The following is an 18,043-nucleotide window of genomic DNA, read 5'->3' on the forward strand; positions in this document are numbered from 1 at the left end:
CCACTTGGAAGGGGATCTATGTAGGAGATCCTGGATAGAGAGGGAGAACATTTTGGAACAAAATTCAAAATTATTTGGAGGAAAAAAAAAAAGTGGTGGTGGCGGGGGGGACCAGGTTTGCTGGTCCAATAGAGTCTGGTGGAACCACTGAGACTATGGTCCCCAGCTGCCCTTCAGGTCTGGAATTGAACCCATACCTGTGGTTTCCAGCCAAACAAAATACAGGTATATGAGTTCAACATTTACTTGAAATAGATACACTCCTTGGAGAGAACAATCATGGGATAGAAGGGCTGCTTATGCACTGGGAGACAGGTCAGGGGGCAGGAGTGTATGGAGTGATGGACACTGGGAAGAGGTAACTATGGGGAGGAAGTGGGAGGGGAGGTGTTACATTGTGGTAAACTGTGCTCAATGACATGAGACAAAGTATATGTGAACTGCTGTATGGAAAGTGAATTTGCTCTGTAAATCTTCACACTGTGTAAATAATCACAATTAAAAAAAAAAAATCAAACAATGTATTATATTGGGCAAATCTGCAGCAAATGACTTCTTTAAGGTATTAAAAAGCAAAGCTGTCATTCTGAGGACTAAGATACAACTGACCAAAACCCTGGTGTTTTCAATTGTTTCTTACGCATATGAAAGCAGATGCATGAATAAGTAAGAAGGAAGAAGAACTGATGCATCTGAATTATGGCATTGGCAAAGAAAATTGAATGTATCATAGACTGCCAGAAGAACAAAAAAATATGTCGTAGACTAAATAAAGTCAGAATGCTCTTTAGAATCAAGTATAGTGAGATGCCATCTCATGTACTTTGGGCATGTTACCAGGAAGGACCAGTCCCTAAGGAAGGACATTATGCTTGGCAAAAGTATGGTCAATGAAAAAGAGGAAGACCCTTCACAAGAGAGATAAACACAGTGGCTGCAACAATAGGCTCAAATATAGAAATGGCTGTGAGGATGGCTCAGGACTAAGTAGTGTTCATTCTGTTTTGCACAGGGTCGCTAAGAGTTGGAGGTGACTGGACGACACCTAACAACATGCAGCAGCAGAGTAAATCTATTCTTAAGTTAAAACAACAGGATTTACAACAAATTCGAAGTGAGAGAGGAGCAAGAAATGGCTCCAAAGTTTCTGAGTTCAGCAATTGAAAAAGCTGCATGTTTTTGTATGGTGAAAAAGAACACGGTGAGCAAAGCATGTATGGATGGGGAAGAAGGGAATGATCAGAAATATACTTTTGGATATGTTAACTTTGAGACGCTGATTAGGTCAGCAGGTAAGCAGTTGGATCCTTGTCTAAAGACTAGGGAAAGGTCCAGTCTAGAGAAAGATACTTGGAAGTTATCAAGTATAAGATGTATTAAAGTCATTATACTGGATGAGATCAAGTTAGTGAGGGGCCAAGGACTGAGTCCAGGAATCCTCCAACATTTAGAGATCGGAGGAATGAGAAAAAACCCATAGAACAGATCAAGAAGGGACCACCAGCTGGGGAGGAGAAAAATCAGGAGTATGTTAGTGTCCTGGGAGCCACGTGAAGAAATGTTTCAAGGAGGAGAGTGTGAATCACTAACCAGTTTTCCTTCCAATCCAGTATGTGGAATGCAGCCAGTGCTCTTTTAAAGAAATAGACTGGATCATGCCACTTTCCTGCTTACAATTCTTCAAAGATATCCCCTTGTTTTTGGGATAAAGGCCAACATGCCCTGACAAGGTCTCTTCCCGCCCACCTCACCAGTCTCACCTTGCCCCAAAACCTGCTCTCTTGGCTCCAGTAACACTGGTCTTATTTCAGCTCCTGTTACCCACCCCCACCATTTCCTAAATAGCCCCTACACAAGCCTTTTTCTCCGCCTGCAATGCATCTACCCAGTCCCAACCCCTACCTTTGCCAGGACACCTCTTAACACTCTTCAGATGGTCACTCTTGTCACTTCCTTTGACACCTTCCCTTGATTGACAGCCCTCACGCCCAGACAAATACCCTTCCTATGATCTCACAGCAGCATGAACACATCCCTCCCAGCATTATCACAGTTGTAATTCTGCATTTATTTATGGGATTAGTTGATGCCTGTCTCTCCATTCAGGGTATCTATCAAGACAAAAGCAGGTGGAGTCTGTTTTTTCTGTAACTCCAGTACCTAGCACAGGCCATAGGATAGAGTAGGCCCTTCACAAAGACCGGATGAATAAAGGAATCATTCATCAATGTCTCTCATCAATTTTCTACTCAATGAAATAATAAGACCCCCTTTGTCTGTGCCCCGGCTCTAGGTTTGTGGTTGAAACACCTCTTTTTGTAGTATGAGAATCAAAATTAACTGTAATCCTCAACTCCTACTTTCTGGAAGCACCTGTCTCTTCTTATCCCTGCCTCCCCTAGAGGGTATGGTGCTCACACACCCATATTTTCACATCTCATTGTTCTCTTAGGAAAATCATAACATAAACAGTGGTCTATCTCTAATTCAAACCCAAAATCAAATTCGCTGCTATGGAGTGGACTCCAACTTATAGAGACTCATGTCCAACCACAGTAATTTTTTCTCAATCTACATACATTTTTCAAAAGGAGTTACATAAAGTTGTAACGCTGCTATAATGCAGAAAAAGAAAAACTTTCAAATGCCATCGAAACAACATAATCAATACATAAAATTGTGGTAAGGTCTCCCAGTATCTGGAGATAAAGTCAGGGAAAAAAAAATACTCGAAAGGTGAAAGTGAAAAAAAACAAAATATGTACACAAATATTTACACGTATTTATGTATACATTTTTCTTGACAGGGTTCACGGCTCATAGCTTTTATTAGATTCTCAAAACATGAACAACCCCGACCCCCAGAGAAAGAAGGCTAAATGCATACCCATCCTATGGAATATTCTGGCAGTTAGAAAGAATGCTGTAGATCAGCATGTATCATTATGAAATGGTTTACAAGACATAATGTTCAGGAAAAAAAAAAACAAGTTGCTAAAATCTATGCAGTATACTATTTATGTAAATGAATGAAAGCTATATTTTTTTCCTAAAATGTTTATAAGTGAATTCTGAGAAGAACATTACCAAATTGAAGACAGTGTGACTTATGGAGAAAGGGAACGAGACTGGGATTGCGGGTACGATCAAGAGACTTTAGTCTTATCTAAATCCTTGAATTCCTTTCCATAACATGGAGAGCATGTTATTTATTGCTTATATAAATCCAAATTAATTTTCAAAAAAATGTTACGAGAATACCATAATCTAATTATATTGAAAATCCGGGATCGTACGGAGCCAGGTCCCAGGCTCAAGCTAAGCAGCCCCAACACTAGAACTCTTAGCTAGAATAGGAGCTCTGCTTAGGGTCTTAAGTCTAGGCAACTGGGCCTCTATTTTTGTTTATAAAGACACAATGTTCTAGGAGTGCCACTGTCCAACTTAAATGTGTGGAGTGCTTTGTGCCTGAAGCCCTGGTTATTTCTTTACACTATGAATGCTAAATGTAAAGCAAGCATGAAAAATGACATTTTTTTCTATTGTTTAAACACAAAAGGTAGAGCTAGTGAGGTGGTGTAATGCCTAAGGCATTTGACTGCTAACCAGGAGGCTGGTGGTTCAAACCTACCAGCCACTCCTCGGAAGGAAGGTTGGGCAATCTACTTCCACAGTGATACTGCCTCAGAAACCCAAGGAGGGGTCGCTATGAGTCGGGTCTGACTCAACCGCAGAGACTCTGGTTGTTTTGTTTTGTTTTGTTTTTTTAAGTAAAAAATAACGAGATTGCTGTGTTGCAAAAACACAAACAAAAAATTATGTTACTGAATAGATTACTATTTTAAACAAGTCCCCGAATAACAGAAAATTAATCGGGACAAGTATAATAATTTAAGGGAAAAGAATGAAAGTTTTCTATGAACTCTAACCACATTAAGCATTTCTGCAAACCGAGTAATATTTGGGTATATTACAGCTGAGCTCTGATTTTTAGCAGAAAACAGTATGTCTTTCACAATAAACACAGTGCAAACTCTCAAAAGAACAAGTCACATCAGATCAAATTGCTAAAACTCTAGTGTCTGTTACATTTTCAACTGAATGAAATTTTATTTATAATAAAATTCCCATTTTCCTAGTCTTTTCTTTCTATTACACAAAGTCCTGAAAGTCATTCAAAGGTAAACTATGTATATCTTGCAGCTGAGACCAGAACACAAAAGAACAGGTCCTCTTTTTAGATCTCACACCACCCCTTTTGCAACACTAAGCATAGGTGAAGAAATAGTTTGATGAAAATATAGAAAGCAGGCCTTGACAAAAATCTCTGAACAAACTAAAAAAATACTCAAAATAATTTAAGATTACTGATAAAGCCTGTTTTCAACAGCCACAAAATAAGAATACAGAAGAGGATGACTATATTAGGTGCTGAATTCAAGTGAAACACATGCCAGCATGCTTCAGTTTCTGCCTCTGAAGCCTGAAAACCTTTTCAAAAGTAGCTGGCATGTCAAGGTAATAGAAATTACACAAACACACCCCCTGGCAGATAAATGGGGTCAGGGCACGGCTGGCAAGTGTGGCTTTGGTGCTGTCACTAAGCTTAGCAAAACAAACACTGGTTTCACCACAGTCATTTTTCTATGATCTGGGGGTGGGAGTAGGGTGTGGGGTGCATTATGACACAAGTAAAAATGACTCCAGACAAGATCTAAAAGAGGAGACTGTAAATACTTGTGGGACTCCATTAACGAATGAACCTTAGGAGAGACCTGAAACTCACTTTGGATATAGTGAGGTGGCATAGTACCTAAGGCATTTGACTGCTAACCAGGACACAGCTGGCTACACACCTGGTACAAACTGTCACAAGTACTTAATATTCTCTCCCAGACTAATAAGACTATCAATATTTTTCTTCAAACCCACAAGCTTTTCCCAGAGATCCAAGAACTGTTGGCTTAGGTGAGTCACTAGGCCAATCACCTGTGTTTGGTTGTTTCTCGTTTCTGGGCACATTTCCAGTTGAAATGATTTTGAGTTCAAAATTACATTCTAAATTCAAAACCTCAAATCCCGTCCACATATGACCCATTCAAAACTGAGAACCACGATCATTTAAATGATTTCTAAGCATACTGGTGATCTCCAAGGCCTGAAGAGCAGCACACAGTTATATTTCCAAATTATATTCCCCTCTACAAAAAAAAAAAAAAAAAACTCACTGTTAGAGTCGATTCGATTCATAGCAACCCCTCCTTGCGTTCTTAGAGTTGATTCGACTCATAGCAACCCCTCCTTGCGTTTCCAAGGCAGCATCTCTACAGAAGTAGTAGATCGCCCAATCTTCCATCTGACAATTGGCTGGTGGGTTTGAACTGCCAGCCCTCTGGTTAGCAGTCAAATGCCTTAGGCACCAGACCCCAGAGCTCCCTTGGGATCCTGTATTTCCAACATAGAACAGATCTATGTGCATTGACAATCAAGTGAAAGAAAAGTAATCCTGTTACCATTTTATGAAATTATGGTGTCCGGACTAGGACAGACCACCCACCTCCAAATGGAAAATCTGTTGGCATGGCAGAGTTATCACTGCTAAATACATAAACATTTCACTTTAATCCTACTAAAGAAGTTGGTGGCAGCCTAAACATTCATTACTCTATTTAGGCACAATCAAATCCCTGTCTCCCTCAGTCCTAGATGACCACAACACTACAGCTGAACCAGCCCCAACGGGGAAGCACCACTCACCTTTATGACTGAACACTGCCCTAGTAGCTCTGCTGAATGAAACCAGAGGAGACATATCACATGAAGATGCATAAAAAAAAACCAAAAAAACATGAAGACAAATTACACTACAGACTGAAGACTTAAAGACCTTATGCAACAACCATAAATTACTTCCAATTACTGGACTTCAAAAGAAACTTCAGCATATTGAATAGTTCTTATAGTCAACTGATAAGAAACATTTAACCACTACAGAAGCCAGGTAGGTGTTTGAAACAAAGATAAGAGATTTAAAAACTAAAACAATCAACAAGTGGCTAGTGCACACATGCCCCCACCCACACACCCCCCTCCTAAGTAGAAAGTCAAGGCATGTGCCAAATTTAGACCTAACCTATTGCCAGAAAAATCCCTTGTCTTAATCTTTTTCTGGGTTCAAGGGCTTACTCCAAGAAGAGTTTGTATTAATAAAGCAATATATGCAAGATTAGGTGTATTAAAATTTGATGTGTTAAAAGTCAAGCATGGAAGAATGATGCAAAAAATATATAAAAAGCAGAAGTGTTCTGGGAGCTAGTGTAAATACTGCAGTCTCTCTAAAAGAAAGGCTCAGGGCAGTAGATTGCAAGCAGCCATCTAGATGCAACGATGGTTCGTTCCTCGTCCAGAGCAAATGAAGAAAAGCAAAGATGCATGGAAACAATTAGTCCCAACAACTGGTACACCCTGCAATCTGCAGCCTATGTAACTATGAGACCAGAAGAACTAGATAGTGCCTGGCTACCACTGTCAACTGCTCAGAGGGGTATCTATGTAGGAGATGCTGGATAGAGAGGGAGATTAATGCGGAACAAAACTCAAAATCATTTGGGGAAAAAAAAAGAAAGAGGGACTAGGTTTGCTGGTCTGATAGAGCCTGGTGGAACCACAGAGACTATGGCCCCTAGCTGCCCTTCAGGTCTGGAATTGAAAACACACCTGTGGCTTCCAGCCAAATAAAGACAGGCATAGGCATATGAGTTGAACATTTACCTGAGGTAGATACACTCCTTGGAGAGAACAATCATGGGAGAAAGAAGGGCTGTTTAGGCACAGGGAGACAGCTCAAGGGCCAAGAGTGCATGGAGGAAGGGCACAGGGAAGAGGTAACTATGGAAAAGAAGTGGAAAGAGAGCTGTTGCATTGTGGTAAATTGTAGTAAATGTCATGAGACAAAGTATATGTGACCTGCTGTGGGGAAAGTGAATTTGCTCTATAAACTTTTACCCAAATCCCGATTTAAAAAAAAAAAAAAAAAAAGTGGAACTAAACAGAAATGAAAAAAAGGAAGAAAGAAATTTCCTGCCTTATTCCTAATTCATGAAGCTTGCTCTCTTTGGGTCCTAAGGGCAACTTAGGTATTACTAACTGCACTAAGTAACTCACTGCCATCGAGTCAGTTCCTATGCATAGAGACTCCCTTTGGGTTTCCAAGGCGGTAAATCTTTATGGATGTAGACTGCCCAGTCTTCCTTCCGGAATAGCTTGTGGGTTTAAACTGCCAAACTTCTGGTTAGCAGTCAAATGCCTTAGGCACTACACCACCAGGGCTCCTTCTGACTGCTAGGCTTCTACAAAGTTAAGAGCTGTTTTTGCCATTAAAATGTCTACTTTCCTAAAAGCCAGAGTTGGCTGTATCTTTTGGGTGGAGAAAAACCTACAGAGAAATGACAGATGAGAATTTCAGGATGGTGATCACCTCTGGGGAGGGAGGGAGGAAAAAAGAACTAGGGAAGAGGGTCTAGTTGAGCTGTATCTGTCTAAAACAACGCAGGCTGGAAGTAAGCATGTTAAAATGTAAACATCTGTTCAACCTGTACAATGGTACATAAAAATCTATTACACATACATACACACGTTATTTTTTCTGCATGCTTGAAGTGCTTTATAATAAAAAGCATTCAAGCAGTAATCTAAAAATTGAAAAGAAGACACAAAATGGACAGAGAAAATGGAGGCTGGTATACAATACTAAGCAGCAAAGTCCAATCATGCTGGTTTGATTAAATGTAGTTGGCAAGCAACACAATAAATACACATAAGCTTCCCAGGAACACTCAATTCCAAGATAACACAAACTAAAGTTAGAACCCATTTTATTGTTTTACATTTTATTGTAAGATAGTCCTTTGATATCAATCTAGTTTAACAAAGGCACACTGTACATTTATTTATCCTTTGCCAAATAAAACGCATGTCCATATTTGAAGTTTTACTGAAGGATATGCACTGTTATTTTAATTGCATGTGCATCTGTTAAGCTCAAAGGAAGCCAAACTCCAGGCAGTCTGATTTTTAGTGCTAAAGCTAAGTTGGATCAGAGTATAAGTGACACTTGCAGTTCACATTGCTGAACAGTGTTCAAAGATCAACAGCAGAACTTGGGCCTCTGCTAACCAATGCAGCTGCCGCCATACAGAGAGAATTGAGAAAATCTACAGCCACTTTCTCTGAGATCATCTATCATGTGGTCCACACCAACAAGTGATTGATAGCCTTTTAGTAGCTACACAGCCTCTATAGGCCTCAACACCATTTTTTTCAACAATCTGCTTTGGTATATACAAATGATGAGACCATTAGATCAGTATACCAGGGTACACATTCTCCTGCTTTTTGGATAGAATCATTACCACACCAACGGAAAAATTATAAAAATACCACAGAGAAGAAGTTGCAGACTGCAGCCTCTGGGCCACGTCTGGCCAACAGATATATTGTTGGGCTCATACAACATTTTTTAAAAATTTGAATGAGGATAATTCTCATAAAAGTCTGGATGTCTAAATTTTCTTCTTTCAATATCAAAAGTCCTGGCAACATCAGGCCCTTGTATTTACCTGGCTTGAGCTTAGTGGCAGCTGCTTAATTTCTATAAGGCCTGTTCACCACAGTCCCCACCACTCCCTAGCAACCCACACTCACTAGATCACTTTTCACATGACCTGCTCTGCCCTCTGAGACATTTTAGTTTGAGGCCTAATATGAAGGGCAGCCCACATCAGAGGCACTGAAAACGAACAAAGTATTTCCTTAGGACAAAATTAGAGGGGGTGGGGAGAATGGGAGAAAAGCCTTAGTTTCTGAAATTTTCAGTACCAGTACAAGGTGGAAGAGGGGAAGGCAAAGCCTAAACCAGAAGTCTTCTCTCCCCACCATTAACATACACACATATCCATGTCCAGGTTATGTAGCTCCCACACACATAAACCCTTTTCTTACACTAATGATTCCCTAAATATATGGGATTCCTGACTGTGAACAAAGCTCATTGAGGCTTAGCAGGGAATCGCCTCTGTTCCCATATTACTTAAGGACTCAACAAGGTGTACTGGCTTGCTTTTGATGCAATGCTACCACCATCCAGTGCAGTGCACATACAAACTACAGGAATTCCTTTCTACTTGCAAATGTATCAGCTGCCTGCAAATACTGTGCCCAAATTCCTGTAAAGTAAACTAAGCATCACAGTGTGATACACACACACACACACACACACACACAAGATGCACAGACAGAAATGGAACAGAATGCTATTCATTAATCAATGTCAAGAAAATGCAAATGTGTCTATATCAAATGAAATTGCCAAGGAAAAACTTTCATAATTTCCTTGTTGTGCACACACACATGTATCTGAAACCAAAGTCACTGCTGTCGAGTCAGCTGTGACTCATAGTGACCCCTCCTTGGGTTTCTGAGGAGGTATCTCTACAGAAGTAGATTCCCAGTCTTCCTTCCAAGGAGTGGCTGGTGGGTTTACACACCCCATGATTATGATGAAAAGTTCAGGATATATTAAATTACTAATATATATATACTATATGAAGAGAATAAAAGCCAAAAAGGATACCAAGTGGGAATAGTTTCTAGAGTCCATGGTACATTAGTCTCACGGCAATTTATTTCATTGAAACTTAATTTTCCTGGTCATAAGTATCAAAGTTCAAGTTCTCATTAGTATTGGCAGATTTTCAAGAAACATTGCATAATCTAAAAAGAAGGGTCTTCCACTTTAGGATTACAGAATTGTCAGAAAAAATAAAAACCACATCAATGCATAATTTCCACAACTTGGGTTTTTCCTCCCAGAGAGACAAGAAAAAGGTTAAGCACTCACTGCAGAGAGCTGACTCCATGTGGATCTCAGTGGCTTATGGTGAATCACAATTTTTTCATCTGACTTTTGTTCTTTGGGTTCCAACTCTTCATCAGAGTCAATGTCAAGAGCCTTTTCTTTGTAGTTCTGATACAGCACTGCATTTTCTGCAATAAAAACAATCCCTACATGTCACTAATGGCTTCCAATCATCGTGCTACTTGTTCTAAACAAGCATTCATATTTCTACAATGTTTGTTCTAAAGTTTGATAAACAACAGAGAGACAAACGGATCTTGTCACTGAAGAGTAATTACAGAAAAGTGATTTTCTCACTCACACAACTCTGTCTCTAACTAATCTGCAGAAGGAGGAAAGGGGTACATACATTTCATGTATGTAAATGTCAACTGAAGCAGTTTCTATATTTCTGTCCATGCAGTGGTGATACAACCGCATAAGTGCTCAGCTACTAAAAGAAAGATTCGAATCTACAAGTGGTCACACGAGAGAAAAGACCTGGTGATCTGCTCCTGTAAAGATTAAAACCCAATACCATCCAGTCGATTCTAACTCATAGCAGCCCTATAGGACAGAGCAGAACTCCCCACAAGGTTTTCAAGGCTGTGAATCTTTATGGAAAGAGACTGCCACATCTTTCTCCCACAGAATGGTGGTGGGTTCGAACTAGCAATCTTTTGGTTAGCAGTCAAGTGCTTTAACCACGGAGGAACCATTATTTCTAGTGCCCAGCAGTCATTGTCACCTACTAGGCTTCTCTAACTATCAGCTGAATGAGTAAACGAATAAGTGAATTTTTTTTTTTCTCATTAGAGTGTCAGGTCACGAGGGCACAAGAGGTATCATACGTTTTTCATTTTACATTCAGCCTTTGGCACATAGTGCAAAAAACCCAAAAATCCAAAGTGTTGCTGCCAAGTAGATTCTGATTATGTATTATTTGATAAAACTTGTTTAAAAGATAAATGTGTGAAGATGGACCTTTTGGATTCAGTTTTAACCTAAAAACAGTGATTTAGTAAGCCTGCCTATCCTTCATGGGTGTTGTTACTAGGTGCCATCAAGTGGATTCCGACTCATAGTCACCCTATAGGACAGACTAGAACTGCCCACAAGGTTTTTTAGGCTGTAATCTATGAAACCCAATGGGAAAGGGGGTAGGGAATGCTGAGAGGGTGGTAGATTTTAAATAAGGTAGTCTAGGAAGACCCCCCCAAGGTTCCATTTAAGCACAGACCTAAAAAGGCGAAAAAGTGAAGCACCTGTACAGCAGGGGAAAGAGCATCCCATCGGAAAAAATGTAAGGGCAAAGGAGTGTTTGATATGTCTGTCTGTACAAGGAGAGTAAAGAGGCCTGGGTGGCTGGAGTAGGGGAAGTAAGAGGGAAAATGGTGGGATAGATGGTAGGTGGGTACAGGGCTGATCATGTAAGGCCTTGGCTCCACACCACTGAAAGGACTTAGGTTTTTACTCCAAATGAAATGGCAAGTCATGACTGGGTTGTGAGGACAAAATGATATTACACCAATGTAAATTTAACAATGTTTATACGGAGTGCTCTAAGAACAGACTGTCAGCAAAGTGTGTTCGAGCCTGGGAGTTGAAACTATGTCAAGGTGGAAAAATCTAAAATCTGTGAGCTGAAAAACTGCAGAGCTAAAGGAAAGAGCACATGCAAAAGCCCTGAAGCAGGAGGAAACTTAATACCTTCAGTGAACTAAGGTTAGTGTGGCTGGAATTGAGGTGTCTAGTGCATAAAGTGTACAAGATGAGCTCAGAGATCTAAGTCAGACAGTCCAAATCAAGCAGGGCTTCCTCAGTCATGTTAAAGAACAGGATTTTATCTTGAGCACAAAGTGCTTTCTTTACACTGGGAAGACTGTATTTTATCCTGAACAAAATGGGAATCCACTGAAAGGAAAGACTTGATTAACCAGGAAAAGGCAAACACTGGTCTACCTGGGAAAAAAATTAGGATGCTAATGGGTCGATCAATGAAAGACGACATACCTCGGAGTATGCCATTTAGACAGAACTTGGTGAGAGACTGGATGTAGGGACTTGAAAGAGGGAGGTATTAAAAATGTTTTCTAGATCTTCAGGTCCCAAAACTGGAAAGTAGGACATGAAAACATCAGAAGAGATTCAGGTTTAGGAGTTCCCAGGTAGTGCAAATAAATAATAGATCATCTCCTAACCCAAAGGCTGGAGGTTCAAATCAACCCAGAGGTAACTCGAAAGAAAGGCCTGGTGATCTACTTCTGAAAAATCAGCCGTTGAAAACTATGGAGTACAATTCTACTCTGACACACGTAAGTTGCCATGTGTCAGAATCAACTAGACAGCAACTGCTTTTCAGGGGGAGTGGAGAGGGGACAGACTTGTTCCATTTGAGATGTCTTTCCTGTTTTTTGGAGCAAGTAAACATCTGCCTCCTCTCTGATTTCCTACAGCACGTTCTGTATGCAAGAATGACTAGTGTAACACTGGAGTCTATGCAAGAGTTTATTCTTTTCTGGTTGTTCTGCATATGTAAAACAGCTTAGGAAGGTAAAAACTGGGTTTCCCCTACTCCTATAGTTCCCAAAGAAGAGCTGGAGGTACAGCAGTTAAAGAGCTTGACTGCTAACCAAGTTTGGCAGTTTAAACCCACTAGCAGCTCTATGGGAGAAAAATGTAGCAGTCTGCTTCCATAAAGATTACAGCCTTGGAAGCACCTTAGGGGTAGTTCTACTTTGTCCTATAGGGTCACTATGAGTTGGACTCAACTCGATAATAGTAGATTCTACAGTACTTTTTAAAGTATTTATTGGTTGGTACATAGTATATGCATAATAACATTGATGGTATAATTTGTCATTAATTCTCACAACAATATGAACATTAGTATTATTAAACCTCATTTTACACATGATGAAACTAGGGATCAATGAGGTCAAGGGACTTGCTCAATGTCATTCAAGTCATGAGTAAAGATGGGACTGTAACCCAGGTCTACCTGGTTCCAAAATCACAAGTTCTCACCACTTCACCACACTGCTTCCCAAGTTAATCACCATTAGTCATTAACTATAATAATCCTGAGTATCTTGTGTACATACATGTGGAAAAGAATTTCTAAGACTATCATATCTGAGAAAAAAAATAAGAGCACGCACAGTAACAGTTCCTTATAAAAGGAGACAACAAAAAACTACTTATAATGAAGATCTGTCCTCTGATTTAAAAAAAAAAAAAATCAAATTTTATAGGCCTTTGAAGCAAAAGTCACAGAACCAATGTCAAATTCTAGAGGATGCAAAATATCTCCCTAAAAATTATATTAGGGAAATGCTCTATTAATTTTAGTTCATAGAGTGGAGTCCCTGTATGATACAAACAGTTAATGTAACTGGCTGCTAATCAAAACAATGGCAGTTTAAGTCCACTCAGAGTTGTCTAGGAAGAAAGGCCTGGCAATTTACTGCAGAGAAAATCAGCTACTGAAAACTCTATGGAACATGGTTGGACTGACATATATGGATTGGCCACGAGTTGAAATCAACTCGACGGCAACGGACAAACTAGTTGTTTTTCGAGAAGCACAAGAGAATGCAGTGCTGGCTCTGCTACTAGCTGTGTGACAGCAAACAAGTCACCAAACCTCTCAGAGCTTTTGGTTTGTTTACTTATAAAATCAGGAAGATTGGTACACTTGCCCCAACCAGAGAAAATACTGCTTCAGGGTTTTCTCTCTATATGGAACCATTTCCTAAGATTGGGTACAGTAAATTTTATAAGCTTGTCTTACTTAACAGTGCTCCAATGAGAAACTGACTTTTGTAACAATTGTATAGAGAAGTCATTTGTCATCACTCAAGGTTATTTATGTATTTTGTAGCCATGGATGGTTTTTCATTAGATTTACTCAGGGAAGGATATATCCTCCTTCGTTATTCTTTAAAGGTTGAAAAATCCTAGCATTCCAAAGCATGACAGAAAATAACTATCATCCCTGCCATCAAGATCCTCTAGTCCTACAAGGCTACAGTTGAGATTGGTCACTTCATGCTCTTCCAGTTTGCTGACACACATCCCATCTATTTACAGAAAGTCCACTAATCTGATTAGGGTTTGAACACCTGGTTAAAGCTGTTTGTTTTTGAGATCATCAACAAAAATATTGTATGGGTTACAAATTCTTAGGAATATGGTTCTGCCACCCAGGAAAGATATATTTCCCCAAATTTGAAACTCGATAATTAAACAGGAAATCAGGAATGATAACAAAATGTCAAAATATAGGGAGAAAATATCAGAAATAAATATGACCTAAGACCTAAATGCCAAAATCTCAGAACTTTTAATTACAAAGCTAGAGCTTGCTCTTACTCTTTCTCCATATTTTTGAGGAAAGCGGGAAGGGAGCCAGAGAAAGAAAAAAAAATTAAAAGCCTAGGACAATTAATGACAAGTGTTATCAGCTTGTAAAGAATCCCACTAATTTTGTTCATTATTGGTACAGCAGGAAGGAATTTTAGCTTAGCACAGAACTCTGCACTGCATAATATGGGAAGAAGTTGAACATTTCTCTCATTTTAAGTGTTTTTGTTCTGCACTTGGATTTCGATTTATAATTGATATTCCACATTGAAACAGTAATAAAAGTCTGGAAATCAAATGCTTACCTTCCCCATCAAATGTTCCTTGTCCTTTCAGCATTTTTTTCTAAGAAACAAGAAAAGCAAAAAAAGGAAAAAGCAAAGCAATCTATGTGTAAGTGAGCCAAATACAAAACACAGCTATTTAAAGTAAAAGCACTTTTTTGTTGTTTGTTACATTCATTAGCTTTCCAAAAGCACACTACAGATGATCCCTGGGGCAATTCACTCATATGATCAGTACAATTCACTGAAAATTGAAATATAATGTGCAATGTCCCCCAAGCCCCGTCAAAACAACAGCCTGAGTATCCTCAAATGACCAACAGCTCAGTTCATTTCACGACTTGTGATTCACCATCACTGTTAAAATGAACCTTGCTATACTTGTAGAGTTGGAAAAAAACACGTCAAAGTTATGTAATTTCTTTTCTTTAAGACCATAAGACTCTAGAATAAAATAGGCTTGCCTGTGTATTACATATGTGACATTTGTAGACTGGTTCCAATTTTCTGAATAATCAAAAAACAATGAGGCTGCCAGAATGAGTGTCTGCCTTATTTGCCTAGATCTGTCTTGTTTCTGCAGAAGGCAGAACACACAATCCAAAAACTCTCTCTTATTTTTCCCTTTTTAAAGAAATGTCTAGCCTGGGAACATTTAGCAGTATTTCAGTACATGAAGCTCTTGGGGCTTAATCAATGAGGCAATACCACACAGTTCATCCTAACCACAAGTTTTGAGCTACTAATTTGCTAAATGTACTCAAGGCTAAATGGACAGAAAATGGGGGAAAAAAATATAGCTACAGGTATGGTGAGAAAAACAAGCAACAAGAAAATATAACCAACTATTTGTGTCTTGGGAGCTCTGGTAGTGTAGTGCCTAAGGCTTGTGACTGCTAACCAGAAGCCTAGTGGTTCAAACCCACCAGCCACTCCTCGTAAGGAAGGTTGGGCAATCTACTTCTGTAGTAATAATGTGTAGAAAACCCAAGGAGGGGTCCTTATGAGTCAGATCCAACTCCATGGTAGTGGGTGGGTATTTGTGTCTTTGTGATTTTGGCAATTGTTTTTCAAATTCACACTTTACCTGAAAGACATCGCGTGTGTTATCACCACTCAAAAAAAAAAAAAAAAAAAAACTAAAAACAGAAGATAATCAGTGAGCTCAAACATGAGAACATGAGTAAGTATTTTCCTATATGGACTGTAATGGAATCAAGCACTAAACAACTGGATAACACAATTGAGAGTGCAGATCTGGGTGTTTTTCAGTTACCTGTATTAAAAGTGCTCAGGGTTCATTCATCCAATACTTAATGTGCCCTAAGTTTCCTCTTCTTGCTCCTAAAAATTGTGCCTCTATTTATGAAATAGAAACACTTGTCCCGAGTTTCACTTCCCCCACAAAGCTGAATTAACCCTGGCTGCCTCTGGCAGCAACAGACGGCCAAAAGACTTATGTGCACAGGTATCCATAATAAAATAAACAGATTTAAAAGATGATAGTAACTTCTGGTTTCCTGTGCTCCACCCCCACTACATTTACTTTAGACTTAGCATATAGTTTGCAACACCCCTACTTTTCCACTCTTACCTTTATCCTTCCCAGGCTAGAAAACTTCTCTTTATCTTCTATCACTGCTTTCAGAACTGGCTGGGACATTCTGTTCTTCTTTTTCGAGCTGGTAGGGCTGTCAAAATCAATGCCACTGAATACAGCTCTGCGATAGGATGTGGACCTCAATCCTCTCCGCAGAGACCCAGGGCTGTCCAAGTCGTTTTCGGCCTCGGCCTCATCCCCTGCGTGGCCAAGTGGCGCTCCGTGGCCCTCCACCATGCTGCGCACCTTGAGGATTCTCTTGTGGGGCTCCACATTCTGACTGTTGGATTTACTTATTTTAATCTCGGAGGCCAGGCTCTTCGGAATGATCTGCTGCCTCCCCACTTTGAGGGCAGCGGGGCTGTTTGTACTCAAAACCACTGCAGGATTCTCCAGGAGCTCGTTCTCCTGTGAGGGCAGCCTTTGGAGAGGGAGTTTTTGTTCCGAAGCCCTTTTCTGGGGCGCAGGAGAAAGTTTTGAGGATCCCCGCTCCGGGTCCTGAGCCGTCTGGCCGGACTGCGAACGGGAGCCAGAGGAGTCGCTATTAGGGGCAAGCCCATTTGCAATAGGCGAGGGCAGGGGGCTGGCGTTCAGCCCAGTCGGGTCCTCCTCGGCACTGCAGGGGGCGGGCGCGTTAGGAGTTCGGGAGGGGCGCAGCACCGGCGGCTGCAGCGCAGTCGAGGTCACTACGCCATTCACTGGGAGTTTCGGAGAGCCACCCGACACCAGTTTGGGGGCATGGGGTGACTTGGGCCGTCGGAGCCTGTGAGAAGCAGCCCTGTACTCCGGGGAGACCGTCCTCCCATTGACCACGGGCCTCCGATGGGCGCACAGAAGCAAGGGGCTCTCCTGGACCGTACTAACGTCCGAGACTATGGGCACCTGGGCAGGAGTCTGTGCCGCGGGAAGGGTCCCTCTGTCCTCCACCGGGAAATCCGTAATCAGCAGCCCGCTGGGGCTCTGGTACGACTGGGGCCTCGGCTTGCTCCGGGCCAGCAGTTGGGGCTGAGGGGTCGACCTCCTCCGCCACAAAGGGGTTAGGCTTTTGCTGGAAAAGTCCACTTCGCTCTCGCCGTCCATAGCGGGTCGTGGGCGCCAGCCTCAGGGAGAAAGCACCCCGCTAGTTTTGCCTAGAGGAAAGAAGTTATAGAACATTGCCTCTGGACCCGTCATGCCTTGCAGACAGACACGCGACGCGCTATCCGAGCCTGGCGGACCCCGTGCTGCTGTTTCGGGCAGAGCTGCGCGGCATTTACCCTCCCTTTCCCGGCCAAAAACGGGCGTCCACCGCGATGCGCGATCCCAGTTAGAAATCTAGACTGCCCACGGAGCAGATTAATACAATCACCTCCAGTCCTTCTACCGCCCAAAGACCACACGCACAGAATGAGCCCGCCACCAATTCGCCGGGTGCAAGCTGATGCACAAGATACTTGGGACAAGTTCAGCTTTCCTAAGAAACTTGCCGCGGGACGCGCCCCTCCGCCGCCATCCAGCCGCCAGCCCCAGTCGCTAATCCCCTCGAGATCTAGCTTCTTGGCTATAGCACGGATTTACCTTCGAGGGTTTGCAGATTCCCGGGCCAAGGCGCGCCCACTGCCCGTGGGTGGCCCGGTCCGTGACAGAAACACAGCAGCTGGAGACCTGGAAAGAGCCGCGGCCGAACCACCGCTCCCGCACCGCCCCCAACATTGGGCCCGCCCCACACTTGGCCCCGCCCCACACTTGGCCCCGCCCGGACCGATCTCCTTTACTACCCGCTGGAAGCCAAGGCCTTTCTGCCCTAGCGTGCCTTGAAATCCTCTCCCACCTCAGTTTTAAAACAGATGTGTACACTGGAGCTGACAGCAGAGACTCGACTCCGGAGGCGGGAGGGCTGGTGGCCGCGGCGGTGTGGAA

At 41.7% G+C, this 18,043-nt stretch overlaps 1 protein-coding gene across 1 annotated transcript in view; it reads right to left on the minus strand.

Moving 5' to 3' along the window:
* The window catches only part of ARHGEF26 (Rho guanine nucleotide exchange factor 26), a 197,140-nt gene extending 179,916 nt beyond the window's left edge, over nt 1-17,224 (minus strand). The window contains exons 1-3 of the mRNA XM_007943568.1: nt 16,139-17,224; nt 14,566-14,605; nt 9,899-10,044 (exon numbers count right to left, since the gene is read on the minus strand). Of these exons, the coding sequence (XP_007941759.1) occupies nt 9,899-10,044; nt 14,566-14,605; nt 16,139-17,224 (1,272 nt within the window). The remainder of the gene's footprint in view (nt 1-9,898; nt 10,045-14,565; nt 14,606-16,138) is intronic.
* Between the last annotated feature and the right edge of the window lie 819 nt (nt 17,225-18,043).

This window comes from Orycteropus afer, unplaced genomic scaffold (genome assembly GCF_000298275.1).
Source record: "Orycteropus afer afer isolate SDZICR_OR568_19922 unplaced genomic scaffold, OryAfe1.0 scaffold00109, whole genome shotgun sequence".
NCBI lineage: Eukaryota > Metazoa > Chordata > Mammalia > Tubulidentata > Orycteropodidae > Orycteropus > Orycteropus afer.